Below are 20813 nucleotides of genomic sequence, written 5' to 3' on the forward strand. Positions count from 1 at the left end.
AGTGATATATTTTAAAAAAATGTTTTTTTTGTTGGATCTGACGGGTACGCTTTAAGCTGTGGTACATGGAGATAAATAAGGGCAAGATTTAGGACATTAATGACATGAAAGATAATACTATTAGAGGCTATGTTAATATCAGAAAACTACCCTATGCTTGTGGTATATATTTTAGAAAATCAAACAGTTTGATTTTGTAAAATATATACCACAAGCATAGGGTAGTTTTCTGATATTAACATAGCCTCTAATAGTATTATCTTTCATGTCATTAATGTCCTAAATCTTGCCCTCATTTATCTCCACTCCCCATGGTTCAAATATGTTTCATTCTAAAAGTGACTAAGATGTTTGCATGCATATTTGAGGCAGTTACTTTTGCTATTTCATTCCAAGCCAATTCCAGTTAAATGAAAGTGATAGGCCATCGTAGTTAGCTTCGTATGATTTTACCAGAAACGAGTTAAAGGAAAACGGTCATCCTATTTACTCACACTAAACCCAATACACTGGGTTATAGTGCAGGTGAACAGGACAACAGCATATATCTGACTAGTATACATACCTTCTGTCCGGCGCCCGGACCCTCTGAAGTATCTCTTCTATCTTTGCGGAATTGCGTGCTAGAGGCGGGCCCTCCGGCTGAATTTTAATATTCATGTTCGCTGGTCACGTGAGCGCTTGTGCCTACTGAGCGCTCACGTGACCAGCGACTATGAATATTCAGATTAAGCCGGCAGACTCGCCTCCAGGGTGCAGTTCAGAGTAGATAAAAGAGGATCTTCAGAGGGATCGGGCACCGGACAGAAGGTATGTATATTAGTCAGAGACCCCGCATCAGTCTCCTGTTCACCCACACTATAACCTGATGTATTGGATTTAGTTTGGGTGAACAGGATGACCATTTTCCTTCAAATTTATTAAATTGGTGAAATAATTTATTTAATATTTTCTTTCAAAGTAAAAAAGTAATTTATTTGGAATACAATTGGACAACACGTTTCATGGGTACAACCTCCCTCTTCCTCAGGTCCATCAAAAGTGAGAATAGGTTGGTGGTTGCAGGTAGCACCAGTAAAGTGTCCTCTCTTGCCGGAGCCTTGGAGTTCATCCTTGCATCTTCCTTTGGCCTCAACAGCCGCATCTTCTCTACATATCCTTTGGCCTCAAGGGCCACAACAGCCTGTTCTCGAACAGAAAATGACAAATCCTGACAGAATGCATTACGTGTAAAGGCGACCATCAATAAAACCAGAGAATTCAAAGGAAAAAAATATGTGAACAGAGCCTTACGCCTGGAGATATTTTGCTTGGATAGGAATGGTATTCTGGTCTCTTTAGCATTCTGAATGCTTATTCACGATTTGTTTTTATTCGATGAATCAAACAAACAGATGTAGAACATTGTGTCTGGTGTGACATGAAATTTGTTTATTGAAAACATCTACAGATCTTAACTATTACAGTCCTTTCAGAGTTGCACTCACTGTTTTAAATAGGCCATGTAAGGCTGGCACAGCCTCTGCCGTATAGAGGAAAACAGTAGATTAATCACACGACTAGCAAAGGCAGCAAAGTGTGGCAGGACAAGGCGGGTGAATATGTGCCAGGCAATTTGCTGAGAATTACTGCAGAGGAGGATAAGCAAGGTTATAGAGCACACCGCAGTGGCACTGTTTGATTGAAGGGATGAATAACCCTGTCTGTAAAACGTGCAGCAAATTCATCTGTTTTCTGCACGGCTGCTTATCAACTACTATCCAAAATAAAATGGTTCATATGTATTTACAAGGAAAACATTATTTTCAGGTAGATGCGAGCATCACCGCAGACAAGCCCATCTCATAATATTAGTCCTGTTCAGACTAGGGGATTTTGGACTGCATCTTGCTGGGAGCCCTTCTCCTCAGACAATTATAATCTGTAAAGGAATCACAATTCAGAGTGTCTTTTAGAAATTTCTGGCCTTTTTGTCATTTATGTTCATGTATCCTGCACCTCAGAGGTGACCTGAAGGAAATATATCACTTAGATTTTTTTTTACTGTTTACATCTAGATCTAATTTGTTTTTATTTACTGATTTAACTTTTTAATTAAATTTGTATTCAATATTATGAGGGCACCCATCTTTTCTGAGCTGTTTTTAACAGAATTTAGAGATATGCTTTACAGCAAGCCCCATGGACATAGGCTCCATAGGCAGAATAGTCTGGAACTGACCCTATTCCATTCCATGTGAGAGTTTTCTAGGTATTCTTTGTAGGGATCGACCGATATCGATTTTTTAGGGCCGATACTGATAATCTGTGACCTTTCAGGCCGATAGCCGATAACTTATACCGATATTCCGGTATAAATTATCGGCTATTTTCCCCACCCAGCCCCGCAGAAGCCGCTGCAGATTAATGATTTAAAGCTGGCACTTGAAATCAATGAACTGCAGCGGCTTTTGCGGGGCCAGAGACCGCCGCTGCCCGCTTCTCTCCCCCTGCCTGTCCTGGGGTCCTCCCTAGTCCAACCACCGCCGCTGCCCCATTGCCTCCCCCATACCCGGTTTTATATTGACCTGTTCCCGGTGTCCACGCTACTTCTGGCTCTGGTGGCGTCCTGAGCTGTCACTGTACGCACTGACGGTGACGTCGCGTTGAGGACGTCACTCGTCATTGCGCTGCGTAGTGCGCAGGACGTCGCAGGACGTCACAGGAGCCAGAAGTAGCGCGGACCCTGGGACCCGGGAATAGGTAATTATGAAACCAGGGATGGGGGAGGCAATAGGGCAGCGGCGGTGGTCTCTGGCCGGGGAGACGGGGCATTTTCGGCATATCAGGCAAGGTAATTGCAGATACCGATAATGTCCAAAATCGTGAATATCGGCCAAACCGATAATCGGTCGTTCCCTAATTCTTTGTGATCTCTGCTGAGGTAATTGTGCAGAGATAAAGTGGGGCTGGGGTACTCCAGTGAAAAACTTTTTTTTTTTCCCAAATCAACTGGTGCCAGGAAGTTAAACAGATTTGTAAATTACTTCTATTAAAAAATCTTAATCCTTCCAATATCAGCTGCTGTATACTACAGAGGAAGTTGAGTTGTTCTTTTCTGTCTGACCACAGTGCTCTCTGCTGACACCTCTGTCCATGTCAGGAACTGTCTGGAGCAGGAGAGGTTTACTATGGGGATTTGCGCCTACTCTGGAAAGTTCCTGACACGGACAGAGGTGTCAGCAGAAAAACTTCATTCGTTGTTATGTGATTATGATTTTTTATTTTATTTTTTATTGTACCTGTTACAAATCCTTTTCTCGAAAAAGTTATTATGAAAGAATGATACTTTATTGACAGTATGTAAAGCAACATATTGCCAATTACTACGAAAACAGACATTTACATTTCTGGAATTATTACTACATATGTAAAATTGTTATAGCCTTACTTTCATTGTTATTATATAAATGTAATTTAATGAAACTTTCAATAAAAACTAATTTTAAACAGAGGTGTCAGCAGAGAGCACTGTGGTCAGACAGAGAAGACCAACTCAACTTCCTCTGTAGTATACAGCAACTGATAAGTACTGGAAGGATTAACAGAAGTAATTTACAAATCTGTTTAACTTTCTGGAACCAGTTAATATGAAAAAAATAGTTTTCCACTGGAGTACCCCTTTAAAAGTGCTACAATTTTGGTCTCCTAATGGGTTTCACTGGCTTGTATTAAAATGTATGGCTGACATGTTATGGCTGATCAGTGTATATACATATAATCAGCTTTATTAGGCAGTAAGAGATGAAAAATGAGAGCACTCACCATGCACGGTTTTCTTAAATAATAATTTTATTCATACGGAACATGAGCGAATCCACAGTAAATTCACTAAATCTGAATCTGAAGAATTGGCTGTTGATATGTTTTGTCTTGAAAAAAGTCATTCTGCTTTCCAAGTACTCCAATCCCATGAAAATGTCTGGTATAAGACTATGTGATCTCCTAGGACTGTTTAACACCAGACTCTTGGCAATCAGAACACTTAGAAAGTGGATTCTCTCATTTCTACATATAAACCTGTACTTAAGAATAACTGTTTGCATTACTCTTAATTGATGTGTAAATTGTTTGAGTATCTTCACACATCAATATTGAGTCTCTGCATTATAACCGACCTGAACTTGGAAAATTATTAATTTATTGAATGTTTTTACTGCCAGCTATTGGCATTTGTTATAATTTTTAAGCAGTGGTGATGGATAGAAGGCCTCATTTCTCCTGTATCTTGACAAGCAGGTGCCGAATCTCAGACAGAGTGAATGTTGAACAAAAATAAACCTTGCTTTTCTACTTTAGCAGAAGTATTTTCACTCTTATTTTTAGTATAATAAATACCTGCTATAATAAGCTGTATAAATCTAATCCCCTGTGAAAGTGCCCTTCTATGTGAGGTGACCATGGCTTTCATGCTGTGTTCTGCCCTCTTCGATTTCCACTATAAAGGCCACACACATCATAAAACTTTTCGTTCTTTATGGATGTAGCATGCATGGGTTGAAGGATAGTCATAGTTAGAAAGCTTCTTTGATTTAAGTGATAAAACATTACTTACTAAGTGCTTTATTTTCCTGAGTATCAGTGCATCAGTATATGTTCCGTGAGCCCGCTGCAGGCAAAATTCTGGGGTTAGTATATTTCTCATCCAGATTCTAGATGGAGTATTCTCTTCTTAACATTTATGTCATATACACAGAATATATCCCTATCTTGAGACTGAGGGCACCTTGGATTTATTTTCCTGCTGGCAGCTGCTTGAGGTTGCTTGAAAGCCCAAAACAGCTGAATTATCTATTTTACATATTTTGTGAGACTCCCATTGACTTTAATGGAAGTTGAGTAAACAGCATAGCTCCTCAAGCTTTGCTGCCACCATGAATGCCAAGTTACGTTTCAGCATCGCTCACAGTGCTAAGCTCTTTATTCTATTGCCATTGAAGTCAACAGCAGGTATACTTCCTGACCACCTCCGTCAGAACACAAGCAGGCCAGAGAGCACTGGGGTGGGGGGCTTCAATTCCAAGAGAGGTGCATGTCTCAGGGGTGGGACATAATGTATATATATACCATAAATGGACATATGGAAATACCCCTTTAAGATGGATATATGACATATGGATTTTTTTATATAAGGAATGATGAGAAGGTTGAAGTGGGCTTGCCATTACCTTTCCTTCCAGTAAAGTCTTTCTGTATAGTTAGTTTAGATGTAGTTGTTGAGCTTTACCGGAGGCACAAAAAGTATGTAATAGGTAGACGTGAACACCTTCTTATGTTTAGTTGAAGCCCAGACAGGCAGGTATTAATGTTCTGTTTTCTTGCATGTGTTATATTCAGAAAAGGGCCTACATACCTTTGCTGCTATAGTTTATTTTAGACTAAATAAAGCCAAGTTTGGACTTGTTCTTGTGAATCCTGTAAAATGTTGTCAACTATGCCCAGATTTTGAAACTTCCGAAAATATGAAAATAATAACGTGTTCACTTTACCAATTCTATACCTGCACCCAGGGACAGATTAAGAGCATCATGAGACTTGTGCTGAGGATTTTGATAGGCCTAAAAGTGGCCATGACCCATCAGCTGTATTGCGCCCATTTGTGGGTCACAGTGCAATATAATTTACTTAAATTATGTACAACACAACACGATACATACAGTGTGAGATAGGTGAGTAGCCAGGTAAGTAGGTAGGTTGTTAGGTAGGTAGGTAGGTAGCCAGGTAGATATGTAGCTAGATATAAAATACATCAAACAAAATGTCCCTATGATTTTATAGCATTAAGTGGACTGCCAACACCCCCGGACTATATATATATATATATATATATATATATATATATATATATATATGTAACATTTACATAGTTAAAGGGTAACTCTGCCCCAGACATTTTAATCCCCATCCAAAGGAGTAGTGCACAGCCATCACACCCCCTCCCATAAGCATGAATGGAGCGGTCATGACAGCTGTGGTCGCCAGTTATCCAGCACGGAGCAGAATTTGTCAGCGGATTTCTGGGTGCTGTGCCAGAGATCGTGGGAGTCCTTTGCATAGGGGATAAGATATCTAGGGGCGGAGTACCCCTTTAAGATAATTTTCCATGACCAATAATACCAGGTTACAAGGAGGAATATTATTGCCATACATATTACCATCATATTGTTATTGACCAAATTCTGTTTACTGACCAATATTACCAATAATACCAATATACAAGGAGGACTATTATAATCATACATATTACCATCATACTGTTATTGACCAAATCCTGTATACTGAGACCAATATTAACAATAATACCAGTATACAAGTAGGAATATTATCACCATACATATTTCGATCATACTGTTACTGACCAAATCCTATATACTGACCAATATTACCAATAATACCAGTATACAAGAAGAAATATTATCACCATACATATTACCATCATACTGTTACTGACCAAATCCTGTACAGAGACCAATATTACCAATAATACTAGTATACAAGGAGGAATATTATCACCATACAAATTACCATCATACTGTTACTGACCAAATCCTGTATACTGAGGCCAATATTACCAATAATATCAGTGTACAAGGAGGAAATATTATCACCATACATATTACAATCATACCGTTACTGACCAAATTCTAAATACTGAGACCAATATTACCACTAATACCAGTTTACAAGGGGATTATTATCACAATGCATATTACCATTGTACTGTTAGTGGTCAAATACAGGGTATTGGGAAATTAATTATTGGAAAAGCACTGCAAGTTGGATTTTCTCCTCAGGACTTCTTGCCAGGACATTGGGATAAGATGTCTGATGGCGGGTGTCCCGCCGCTGGGAACCCCCACGATCTCTCCTGCAGCCCACCTAGTCATCAGCTGTATGGAGCTAAGTTTGCTTCGTGGCTGGTGACTCACAATACGAGGGTTGGGGTATCGTGAAGTTATGGCTCCGCCCCCTCGTGACATCACACCTCGCCCATTCAATGAAAGTCTATGGGAGGGGGCGTGACGGCCAGCTGCTTCCAGATATATGCCTAACCAGCAGTAAACACCTCTTGCACTGCAGCTGCAAGCACAGCTTAGAAGGTAAGCCCTCAATAAATCTGTGTATTCTCATTTCCTTGACCCAGCACTGTCAAGCGCCATACCTGTCTCCACCTCATTTTTCTCTGTTTTACATTTCTGATATAGCCTATAGCATTGCTGCATTTTATTGTGGAATAGTATATGTGATTGTGCAACATGCTGGAAGTTGTAGTTTTGTTTTGAGACAGCTACAGAGCCATAGGCTGTATCAGGGCATTCTGGGAGTTGTAGTTTGTAAATAACTGCAACTACCAGCATGCCCTGACATGGCTCTGCAGCTGACCTATACAAAACTACAACTCACAGCATGTTGCACTACTTAGTAAAATTATAGGTTATGGTGCAACGTGCTGGGAGATGTAGTTTTAGGTCAGCTGTAGAACCATGCACTGTTAGAGCATGCTGGAAGTTGCAGTTAGTACTTAACTACAACTCCCAGCATGCTCTGATACAGCCTATGGCTCTGCAGCTCACCCTAAACAACAACTCCTAGCATGTTGAACTTTAACTTGACTGACCTTAGCAAGGTGACCCGCATCACAAGCCACGCTCCTTCTGTATAGACCACACACCTCTCCGAAGCCACGACTCCTATATTTCATCTATTTTGTTTTTATTGTTTTTTTTCATTTTTATTTTTTGTGGTGGCTGGCTGGGCCTATTTTCATGAAGAGGCCGAAGCGCTGCACTCGGAAATCTCTAGCTCTCCCATAGAGCTGCATAAAGAGGGCATGTCGGCCACAGCTTAGTGCGGTGGTCAACATGCTGCATTTAGAAGTAGAGTCGGGGCCCCTTACAGGAGATTGTGGGGATTCCAGCTGTCAGATCCCCCGCGATCTGACACTTATTCCCTATTTTTAGGATAGGGGGTAAATATTTATATCTCGGAGTACTCCTTTAACTCTATTTATGTTGTTAGAAAACAATATTACAGTGGTCCCTCAACATACGATGGTAATTCGTTCCAAACAACCCATCGTTTGTCGAATCCATCGTATGTTGAGGGATTCGTGCAATGTTAAGTATAGGAAGTTATTCTCACCTGTCCCCGCCGCTCCAGACCGCGTCCTCACCGCTCCCGATGCTGTCCCAGGGGCTCCCGATGCTGTCCTGCTGCTCCGGAGTCTTCTTCGGTATCCTCCAGCTTCTTCCGCATCTTCCCCAGGGTCCGGGCCTTGCTTTCTGGTGACGTTATTACGTTGCAGCGCCGGCACGGCATGCGTAGCGATGTAATAACGGCGCCGGAAAGCGAGGCCCGGACCCTGGAGGAGATGCAAAAGACGCCAGAGGATCTCGAAGTGGACAGCGGGGATAGGTAAGTGAACCTGTCCAGGATGCTTAAACTGCTATCCGACAGCAGCTTAAGCATTTTGCGCTGTCGGATAGCAGTTAATGCGATGGCCCCGACATATAAAAGCATCGTATGTCGATGCTGACATCGACATGCGATGGCCTCTGATTCCAGGGCATATACATATGGTAAGGGTAAAAGTATATAACACTAACGTAGGAACAATGAATGTTACACAGATTAACTTCCCTACTGACAAGGAGGGGAAGAGGACCATGCCCATAAATGCCTACAATATTTTATTATTGCACAGTAAAGATTTAGTTAGGAGTCTAACAATCTCTCACACTTTGAAGAAAAAGAATATTGAGTATATAGACTGTAATTATGCCAGTGGGTCACTTTGGCATCTTGGCAATGAAGGAATTGGAAGTTGTTCAGCTCTAAAGAGAACATAGCATTAAGGTTCTTAACATGTTTATTCATAGACTAAAAACCTGTTTTCTTATGGTTTGTCCTGGCGTGTCTATATAAATCACTCAGCAGCAGATGTCTGGCAGACATATTTCACGGTTTCAGTAAGCAATAAGTAAACTTGCATTGTTTGAATATCATTATTTACCTAACGTGAATATATTTGTCACCTGAATTGATAAACGTCGTAGAACACCAATGCTTCATTTAGACGTCCACTGCTTTTAACATGCAAATTTAGCATCAGCCCAATTGTAAAATTATAACTTCAAAAATATATATACAAGCAGTGGCACTTCATAGTCAGCACAGGTCTGTAGGTAATAACACAGAACAGTAGCATATGCGCTCACCTTTATATACTAAACAGGGTCCTCCAAGTCCACTCATTTAATGGCTGTCCCAAACCAGAAGTGGCCCAACACAAGTGGAATATCAACAGCAAAGTTTGAACAAATCTTTAATAGGCTGGGTTCACACTACGATTTGAACTACGGTTCCCGTATACGGCTGGGAGGAGGGATGGGCGGGGCTTAATCGCGGCACCCGCACTCAGCCGTATTCGGGAACCGTAGTTAATGTATGTCTATGAGCCGACCGGAGTGAACCGCAGCCTTCGGTTGGCTGGTTTTTCGGCCGTATGCGGTTTCCCGACCGCAGGCAAAAACGTGGTCCCAGCCAGAAGTAGCGTGGACCCCGGGAACAGGTAATTATAAAACCGGGGATGGGGGAGGCAATGCAGTGCAGTGGGGGGTGCGACGCGGTGCAGCGGGTCGGGGGGGGGGGTGCGGTCTCAGTATGGGGGGTGAGGCATTATCGGCTTATCAAGGTAATTGCCGATATCGATAATGCCCAAAATCGTGATTATCGGCCGATAATATCGACCAAACCGATAATCGGTCGATCCCTATACAGTACAGACCAAAAGTTTGGAAACACCTTCTCATTCAGAGTTCTCTTTATTTTCATGACTATGAAAATTGTAGATTCACACTGAAGGCATCAAAACTATGAATTAACACATGTGGAATTATAGACATAACAAAAAAGTGTGAAACAACTGAAAATACGTCATATTCTAGGTTCTTCAAAGTAGCCACCTTTTGCTTTGATTACTGCTTTGCACACTCATTCTCTTGATGAGCTTCAAGAGGTAGTTACCTGAAATGGTCTTCCAACAGACTTGAGGAAGTTCCCCGAGATGCTTAGCACTTGTTGGCCATTTTTGCCTTCACTCTGCGGTCCAGCTCACCCCAAACCATCTCGATTGGGTTCAGGTCCGGTGACTGTGGAAGCCAGGTCATCTGGCACAGCACCCTATTACTCTCCTTCTTGGTCAAATAGCCCTTACACAGCCTGGAGGTGTGTTTAGGGTCATTGTCCTGTTGAAAAATAAATGATGGTCCAACTAAACGCAAACCGGATGGAATAGCATGCCGCTGCAAGATGCTGTGGTAGACATGCTGGTTCAGTATGCCTTCAATTTTGAATAAATCCCCAACAGTGTCACCAGCAAAGCACCCCCACACCATCACACCTCTTCCTCCACACCAGCACACCTGTGAAGTGAAAACCATTTCAGGTGACTACCTCTTGAAGCTCAACAAGAGAATGCCAAGAGTGTGCAAAGCAGTAATCAAAGCAAAAGGTGACTACTTTGAAGAACCTAGAATATGACATATTTTCAGTTTCACACTTTTTTGTTATGTATATAATTCCACGTGTGTTAATTCATAGTTTTGATGCCTTCATTGTGAATCTACAATTTTCATAGTCATGAAAATAAAGAAAACTCTGAATGAGAAGGTGTGTCCAAACTTTTTTTTATGTCTCTGTGCCAGCAGTGGGGCCCTCCTGGGTCTCCTGCCATAGCGTTTCATTTCATTTAAATGTTGATGGATAGTTCGCACTTACAAAACTTGAAAGAAGAGATCGCAGACGGCACTCACGGAAACAGCAAGAAGTTTTATTCGGGATCGCTGGTCCACGCAACCAGCGATTCACGGTCCACTGGACCTGAAGGTGCAGTGATCCAGTATACTCCTGCAGAATCGTGAGTGCGGCAGTGCCGACATTTTTCCTTCTCCATGTGTTCGATAGTTCGCACTTACACTGATGCTCCCTGAGCCTGCAGGACAGCTTGAATATCTTTGGAACTTGTTAGGGGCTGATTATCATGCGTTGACACCTTTCATCAATTTTTATCTTCCATCCACGCCCAGGGAGATTAGCTACAATGCCATGGGTTGCAAACTTCTTGATAATGTTGGGCACTGTGGACAAAGGCATATCTAGAATCTGGAGATGGACATGTAACCTTGAGATTGTTGATATTTTTCCACAATTTTGGTTCTCAAGTCCCCAGACAGTTCTCTTCTCCTCTTTCTGTTGTCAATGCTTAGTGTGGTACACACAGACACACAATGCAAAGACTAAGTGAACTTTTCTCCTTTCACGTGTGATTTTTTATATTGCCCACACGCATCACATGCTTGAAACAATCTTATTTTTCCACAATTTTGAAAGGGTGCCAATAATTTTGTCCAGACCATTTTTAGAGTTTGGTGTGACATTATGTCCAATTACGTTTTTTTCCTCTCTTTTTTGGTTTAGTTCCAATACACACAAAGGGAATAAACGTGTATAGCAAAACATGTGTTACTGCAATCCTTTTCTGTGAGAAATACTTTATTTTACTGAAAATTTTCAGGGTGCCAACATGAAACATGACTGGACCTACTGGGCGTATTTTAGTAAGTGACCCCTCATTGGACTCCTGTTCACCCATACTATAACCCAGTGTATTGGGTTTAGTATGGGTGAACAGGCTGACAGTTTACCTTTAAAGCATTACTGTTGTTAGAAACAACTTTTTTCCATTTAATGTTTCCTAAAATACTTTATTGAAAAATGTTATTGCTAAAGATGCAAAATAAATGTTTAAAGACATGAGCACTAGGGATCTCTGTCTCCTTAATTTTGAAAATGAACCTTGGTATCTTGGGCTCTTTGGTCCTGGTTATTGAAAAGGACCGAAATTCTGAAGGGAGTGGGGGTGTGATTTTCTCTCTCCTCTGCTCACACAATACAGTGTATAATCCAACTTCCAACTTTCAACTGTGTGAGGAGAACACCTGCAAGATGCAAACAGATTGAAGCCTCTTCAGGAGAAGCATTCACATGTACAGTGACAAGCAATACAAAGTGCTGAACTATTATTTTTATGCAAAATGGTTTCTCTTTGGTCATTTTATGAACTTATTTCTTGTGTATTTGCATTATATAGGTTCCACATGGCTGCTTTAGGGTTATAAAAAGCATGCATTTTGGTCACAAAGCTGTGTAAAAATCTTTATTTATTCACACAAAATGTAGGTTTGTCTTCTGCCCTTGCACCATATAGTTTCACATGGCTACATTAGAGTTATATAGAGCATGCATGGATGCATTAGAGTTATATATCGCATGCATTGAGGCGCATAGTAAAAATGTTTGTGCAGACCTAATGACAATGGGCTGAGGTGAGGAGGGAGGAGAGGAGCTCATCATACTCTAGGGGAAATGCCCCCAGCCTCTGAGAAGAATTCAGAAGACTGATATACATAGATCAAAAGGTATACATAGATCAAAAGGTATTTTACATATTAACACATGCATATTATTATGCGTACAGGTCTTAGGGCACACTACTACATTGATTTAACCTCTTCAGGACATAGGGCGTATGGATACGCCCTGCATCCCGAGTCCTTAAGGACCGAGGGCGTATCCATACGCCCGTGGGAATTCCGGCCCCCACCGCTAGCCGGTTGGGGACCGGAGCCGGATGCCTGCTGAAATCGTTCAGCAGGCATCCCGGCATATCGCCCAGGGGGGTCATTATGTCCCCCCATGTCGGCGATCGCCGCAGATCGCTGGACAATTCAGTCCAGCGATCTGCGGCGATTCCGGGTCAATCGGGTCTCCAGTGACCCGGTGACCCGGAATTACTGGCTGTTCGGGGCCGTCTCTGATGGCCCCGAACAGCCAGAGCCTGCAGGGGTGAGGTGGCACTGGTGCCACCTCACGATCGCCCTGATTTGTCGGCCGGATTACCGGCCGACCAATCAGGGCGCCTGCTGCGGGTGTCACTCCCGCACCCGCTCCGCCCCTCTTCTGGAGGACGTGAGCGGGTGCGGGACGTGCACCCCGGGTGCTGGGGACCCCGATCCCCGGCGCCCCTGTTGGGATCGGGGCCCCAGGAGCAGCTGCGGCGGCGGGACTGACCTGCAGCGTCTGGATCGTTGGAGGTGAGTGACAGCCTCCTGCTGTTGCTTAGCAACAGCTCCCAGCATGCAAAAAGGGCATGCTGGAGCTGTAGTTATGCAACAGCAGGAGGCAGACCACCACAACTCCCAGCATGCCCTTATGGGCATGCTGGGACTTGTAGTTTTGCAACAGCTGGAGGCACATTCTTTCTATGGAAAAGTGTACCTTCAGCTGTTGTGTAACTACAACTCCCAGCTTGCACAATCAGCTAAAGTGCATGCTGGGAGTTGTAGTGGTGCATCTGGTGGTTGCATAACTACAACTCCCAGCATGCCCGTTGGCTGTCGGTGACTGCTGAGAGTTGTAGTTTTGCAACAGCTGAAGGCACACTGGTTGTGAAACTCAGAGTTTTTTTTTACCTAACTCAGTGTTTCACGACCGGTGTGCCTCCAGCTGTTACAAACTACAACTCTCAGCAGTCACCGTACACCATGCACCGTACATGCTGGGAGTTGTAGTTTTGCAACAGCTGGAGGCACACTGGTTGTGAAACACTGAGTTAGGTCACAAACTCAGTGATACATAACCAGTGTGCCTACAGTTGTTACAAAACTGCAACTCTCAGCAGTCACCGACAGCCAACGGGCATGCTGGGAGTTGTAGTTATGCAACAGCTGGATGTCCCTCCCCCCCCCCCCCCCCATGTGAACGTACAGGGTACACTCACATGGGCGGAGGATTACAGTAAGTATCTGGCTGCAAATTTGAGCTGCCGCAAACTTTCTGCTGCAGCTCAAATTGCCAGCGAGAAACTACTGTGAACCCCCGCCCGTGTGACTGTACCCTAAAAACACTACACTACCACAAAAAATAAAATAAAAAGTAAAAAACACTACATATACACATACCCCTACACAGCCCCCCTCCCCTCCCCAATAAAAATGAAAAACGTCTGGTACGCCACTGTTTCCAGAACGGAGCCTCCAGCTGTTGCAAAACAACTCCCAGTATTGTCGGACAGCCGTTGACTGTCCAGGCATGCTGGGAGTTTTGCAACAGCTGGAGGCACCCTGTTTGGGAATCACTGGCGTAGAATACCCCTATGTCCACCCCTATGCAATCCCTAATTTAGGCCTCAAATGCGCATGGCGCTCTCACTTTGGAGCCCTGTCGTACTTCAAGGCAACAGTTTAGGGTCACATATGGGGTATCGCCGTACTCGGGAGAAATTGTGTTACAAATTTTGGGGGGTATTTTCTGCTTTTACCCTTTTTAAAAATGTAAAATTTTTGGGAAAACAAGCATTTTAGGTAAAAAAAAAATTTTTTTTTTACATATGCAAAAGTCGTGAAACACCTGTGGGGTATAAAGGTTCACTTAACCCCTTGTTACGTTCCCCGAGGGGTCTAGTTTCCAAAATGGTATGCCATGTGTTTTTTTTTTGCTATCCTGGCACCATAGGGGCTTCCTAAATGCGGCATGCCCCCAGAGAAAAATTTGCCTTCAAAAAGCCAAATGTGACTCCTTCTCTTCCGAGACCTGTAGTGCGCCAGCAGAGCACTTTTCACCCCCATATGGGGTGTTTTCTGAATCGGGAGAAATTGGGCTTCAAATTTTTAGGGGTATTTTCTGCTATTACCCTTTTTAAAAATAAATTTTTTGGGGGAAAACAAGCATTTTAGGTAAAATTTTTTTTTTTTTTTTTACATTTGCAAAAGTCGTGAAACACCTGTGGGGTATTAAGGTTCACTTTATCCCATGTTACATTCCCCGAGGGGTCTAGTTTCCAAAATGGTATGCCATGTTTTTTTTTTTTGCTCTTCTGGAACCATAAGGGCTTCCTAAAGGTAACATGCCCCCCAAAAACCATTTCAGAAAAATGTACTCTCCAAAATCCCCTTGTCGCTCCTTCCCTTCTGAGCCCTCTACTGCGCCCGCCGAACACTTTACATAGACATATGAGATATGTGCTTACTCGAGAGAAATTGGGCTACAAATACAAGTAAAAATTTTGTCCTTTTACCCCTTGTAAAAATTCAAAAATTGGGTCTATAAGAACATGTGAGTGTAAAAAATGAAGATTGTGAATTTTCTCCTTCACTTTGCTGCTATTCGTGTGAAACACCTAAAGGGTTAAAACGCTGACTGAATGTCATTTTGAATACTTTGGGGGGTGTAGTTTTTATAATGGGGTCATTTATGGGGTATTTCTAATATGAAGACCCTTCAAATCCACTTCAAACCTGAACTGGTCCCTGAAAAATACTGAGTTTGAAAATTTTGTGAAAAATCGGAAAATTGCTGCTGACCGTTGAAGCCCTCTGGTGTCTTCCAAAAGTAAAAACACGTCAATTTTATGATGTAAACATAAAGTAGACATATTGTATATGTGAACCAAAAAAAAATGTATTCGTAATATCCATTTTCCTTACAAGCAGAGAGCTTCAAAGTTAGAAAAATGCTAAATTTTCAAATTTTTCATCAAATTTACGGATTTTTCACCAAGAAAGGATGCAAGTATCGACAAAAATTTACCACTATGTTAAAGTAGAATATGTCACGAAAAAACAATCTCGGAATCAGAATGATAACTAAAAGCATTCCAGAGTTATTAATGTTTAAAGTGACAGTGGTCAGATGTGCAAAAAACGCTCCGGTCCTTAAGGCCAAAATGGGCTCAGTCCTGAAGGGGTTAAGCATTTTGTAAAATTTTCTTGCTAATGACAGTAACGATTTAAGGGGTTAAAATGAGTGTGAATTTTATATTCTGGCTCTTCCTGTGGTCTTTGTGACTATTTAAAGACTGCATTTATTTCATATAGTTCTTAACCCTAGAGTAAGCTCTAGCACTTATAACTATGAACATACTACAGCTGTGAAGCAAGTACTCATTTTATTCACATAAAACATCTGTTATCAGCCCTTTTACCCTCTGTATGTATCCTCTGTTCTAATGACCTTGTTATAATGAATTATTTGATGAGAGGTTTGTGTTGTGTTTGTGAATATGTATCTCTGGTAAAGTACATCAGTTATAGCAGTGTGGGAAATGTTGGACTGTATACAGAATCTAGCCTGTATACAGGGAGGTGGAACTAGCTGTAGGTAAGGACTAATTGGTCACAAATATCAATGTGTTGTACTCACTGTACTAGAAAAATTATGTTAAATAAATAAAGGTTTCTATCATGTACATATGTAAGTGCAATAAGGCATTCTTGTTGGTAATGGCTGAGCAGTTACTATACTCTTCCTTTTTTGTTTGAATTGTACGACCTTGGTTTACATCAGAATTAATATTATTATAATTTTTTGTTTTTATTAGAAACCAGATTAACCCCTTTAGGACAAACTTTTGTTTTTTTTCTTCCTCCTTACCTTTTAAAAATCAGAACCCTTTAAATTTTGCACCTAAAAATCCATATGATGGCTTATTTTTTTGCATTACCAATTCTACCTTGTAATAACATCAGTCATTTTACTCAAAAATCAACTGCAAAACAAAAAAAAAATTGTGCGACAAAATTGAAGAAATAATGCCATTTTGTAAATTTTGGGGGCTTCCATTTCTATGCAGTGAATTTTTTGGTAAAAATGACACCTTTTCTTTATTCTGTAGGTCCATACAATTAAAATGATACCCTACTTATATAGGTTTAATTTTAACTTACTTCTGGAAAAATTCATAACTACATGCACGAAAATTTATACGTTTAAAATTGTCATCTTCTGACCCTTGTAACTTGTTTATTTTTCCGCATACGAGGCGGTATGTGGGCTCATTCTTTGCACGTGATCTAAAGTTTTAATCGGTACACTTTTTGTTTTGATGGGACTTTTTGATCGCTTTTTATTAATTTTTAAATGATATAAAAAATGACCAAACATACGCTATTTTGGAATTTTTTTGCGCGTACGCCATTGACATGGCGTTTAATTAACGATATATTTTTATAGTTCGGACATTTACGCACGCGGCGATACCACGCATGTTCATTTTTATTTACACAGTTTTTTTTTTATAATAAAAGGGTGATTAAAACTTTTATTAGGGAAGGTGTTAAATCATCTTTATTAACTTATTTTTCTCACTTTTTTTTTTGCAATGTTATAGCCCCCATAGGGGACTATAACATGTATTACACTGATCTCTTACACTGTTCAATGCTGTGCCATTGCATACCATTGATCAGTGTTGTCGCCGCTTGACTGCTCCTGCCTGGATCTCAGGCACGGAGCAGTCATTCGGCGATCGGACGCTGAAGAGGCAGGTAAGGGACCCTCCTCGTGCGTTCTAGCTGATTTGGACACTGCACTGTCACCGCGGTGGTCCCGATCAGCCCGACTGAGCTGCCGGGAAGCTTTCACTTTAGACGCGGCGATCAAATTTGATTGCTGCGTCTAAAGAGTTAATGCCAGACATCTGCCTGAACAGCGATGTCCGGCATTAGCCACGGGTCCTGGCTGCTGATAGCAGCCTTGACCTTGCGGGTTTGATGCGAGCTCAGCTCTTGAGCTCGCTTCATAACCCTGCCGTGGCGCAGCACCATTTATAAATGGCATTTTGCGGCAAGGGGTTAAAAGATTTATTCTGTCATGGCCTAGAATGTTTGTACATTTGTTAGTGTTAAAGGGGTTATCCAGGAATAGATAAACACAGCTTTCTTTCAAAAACATCTCCCTGTCTGTCTCCAGGTTGGGTGTGGTTGTACAACTTGGCTCCATTCACTTCACTGTAACTGGGCTGCAGAACCACACCCAACCTGAAGACAAACAGGGAGCTGTTTTTGAAAGAAAGTAGCTGTGTTTATCTATCTATTTATCTTTTTCTATTCCTGGATAACCCCTTTAAGGGTATATCTATATTTGAACACTATTAGAAACTTTATAGCAACAAGTTATACCTTTCAAACCACCTGCCTAATATGTTATGTTGTTTTGTAGGTCCTTCTCGTGCTACTAAAACAGCTTTGAGCCATCAAGGCACTTTCGTGGACAAAATTCTTTAGACTGACACATTTTAATTTTTACAAAGTTTGTTGCTTTAATGTTAGATGTTTCTTTGGTTATTGATTAACAATTAGAAACCTTTCATAAGTTTTTAGACTTTTATTGAAAAATACATCACATTTTTGCAAAGATTAAATATTTACAGTGTGTACCCTTTTAAGACTTCTGCAATTTGCCCTGGCATGGGTATCAGCTTCTGGGCCAAATCCTGTCTGTTGACTACCAATTCTTTCCTTATAATTGCTTGGGGTTTATCACCAATTTCTGTGTTTTTGGTTGTTTGTACTGTGATCATTTATAGTTGTAACATTACATTTTCTAAAGGTTTTCTTGTCCTGGGAAAATGGGAAAAAAAGAACTGCACCACAAAAAATGCTGTGTTATTAGGTGTTTCTTGTTTTTTATACTATATTGAGGCATACAGTAGATTCTCCATAGCTGTACAAATATTTTACCAAGAAGTAAGCAGCTTTTGTTTTCTTTAAAAGTTTAATTGAGTAGCAACTTCTTTTCACTCCCTTGAGTATAAGCAGTTAGTAGAGAATTTATATAATATTTATATAATATATATATATATATTCTCAGCTTTATTTTCTACATTTTGTGTTGTTGTTCTCTCTGAAATATGCACATTAAGTTAGCCGTTTCTCCAGCTTCACTTGGGGATTTTTCCCAGTGCCTTTTTGTGCATGTTACCTTGGCCATAAATGGTAAACTCACTGCATCTGTTGTTGCAGCTCATATTTTATGTCTCAGCCTTTACAGATGCTTCTTCCATAACATGCGTTCAAGTTAGATTCAGCTGAGGCGTCACTAAAGGAAGATATGTACTATAAACAACTTTGGCAGGTTCACTTAAAGGAACACTGAACCCTAAAAAATCACCTGCCTTAAGGGTGCATTCACACCATGTTTGTGAGAATGTGGGCAGAGAAGTCTGAAAACCGGTCGCTGCTGTTTCCCTGCTGGACCCAGGCAGCATCCCATTCATTTGAATGAGCCAAACTGAGTCAGATAGGTCAGCTCATTTTTGGACCATATCAGTTTTATTGCCGGTTTAGAAAGCATGGCAGACCACGGGTTTCAGTCCGGCAACAAAACTGGGTATGGTCCAAGTATTAGCCAACCAGAGTTTAAATGTCATTATTAGATTTTTCAGGGATTTTTTTTGAAAAATGCAAAATAAAGTTTTATTTAAGAGGATAAACATTTTTCTCACCGTAATTCCACTGAAGACTACTAAATATCCCTTGGTTGATCTGGCCACTTACAAAAAAACAGTATGCTGTAATCAACTGTCCACCAAATTAAGATAATGATGGTAAAAAAAATTGCCAAATGTAGACATAGGTGGAGCATATTAAAGGGGTTATCCAGGAATAGATCCAGGAATAGATCCACATCCAACCCGTCTTTCCCCAGGTTGGATGTGGTTCTGCAACTCAGTTCCATTGAAGGGAATGGAGCCAAGTTGTAATACCACACCCAACCTGGGGACAGACGTGGAGCTGTTTTAAAAATAAATTACCGGTAGTTCTGTTTTTCTATTGCTGGATAACCCCTTTAAATAGGTTATCCATTATTTTCTTTTTTTAAATGGCTCTTGTTTTTTTTTTTTTCTTACCCAGTCTCCCACTGCAGCTCTTCCAACTTTTTACAGGTCCCTGTTGATCGCCACTTCTTGGTCCTGTCTGAACTAAGACGTTTGTTTAAACCTGTGATTTCTGCTGTATTTCTGCCATATGATTTTTTTTTTTATATTTTTAACTATCTTTCATATGTCTATTTATAATAAAATGCTAATAATTTTTTTCTTCCACATAGATTTTTCCAAGAATAGACTGACAGAAGTTCCAGTAGAAGTTTGTCATTTTGTGTCACTTGAAGCTCTTAACCTATACCAAAACTGTATCAAAGTTATCCCTGACACTTTAGCAAATTTAAAAATGCTGACTTATTTGAATATAAGGTAAGTTTCATTGTTCTTAAACTGAATTGAAACTAATTTTGTTAGTACTGTATTAACAATAGTGGTTAAAGGGGTTATCCAGCTTAGAAAAGTTTATCCCCTATCTCCAGCTCTGGGGGGGGGGGGGGGGGTGTCAGCATGGGGGGTGTCAGCATTTGATGTTTTAATAAGCAGCTTATGGATCAGAGCACTATATACTGAAAATAGTTGGTATCATTAGGAAAAATTCCTGAAAGATATAAGGAAGCATCCCAGTTGGGAGCGTATATACCAACTATCTATATATATAAAACTCAACGTGTGTGTGTGTATGTATGTATGTGTGTATGTGTGTATGTTCCAGCATCAGGTCCAAACGGCTAAAGATATTATCATGAAACTTGGCACACATGTTACTTATATGTCTACAACAAACATAGGTTAGGTGATTTAACCCTTACTCACCCCCATTTGCCAGGGGTGGGGTTTATGTTTAATGTCCCATACAAGTCAATGGGAAATATATGTTACTGCATAACTTCCAAACGGCTGGAGATATTTTGATAATACTTGGTCACATGTTACTTATATGTCCACTTAAAATATAGGATAGTTAATTTAACCCTTAACTACCCCCATTTGTGAGGGTCAGGGTTTTTGTTTAACCCCTTAAGGACTCAGCCCATTTTGGCCTTAAGGACTC

At 41.0% G+C, this 20813-nt stretch overlaps 1 protein-coding gene across 3 annotated transcripts in view; it reads left to right on the plus strand.

The window, feature by feature from the left end:
* The window catches only part of LRCH1 (leucine rich repeats and calponin homology domain containing 1), a 236885-nt gene that overhangs the window by 82974 nt on the left and 133098 nt on the right, over positions 1–20813 (plus strand). For all 3 annotated transcript variants that reach the window (XM_056562089.1, XM_056562088.1, XM_056562087.1), the window contains exon 2: positions 19987–20131. In XM_056562089.1, the coding sequence (XP_056418064.1) occupies positions 19987–20131 (145 nt within the window). The remainder of the gene's footprint in view (positions 1–19986; positions 20132–20813) is intronic.

Source organism: Hyla sarda, chromosome 2 (assembly GCF_029499605.1).
Source record: "Hyla sarda isolate aHylSar1 chromosome 2, aHylSar1.hap1, whole genome shotgun sequence".
NCBI classification, from domain to species: Eukaryota; Metazoa; Chordata; class Amphibia; order Anura; family Hylidae; genus Hyla; species Hyla sarda.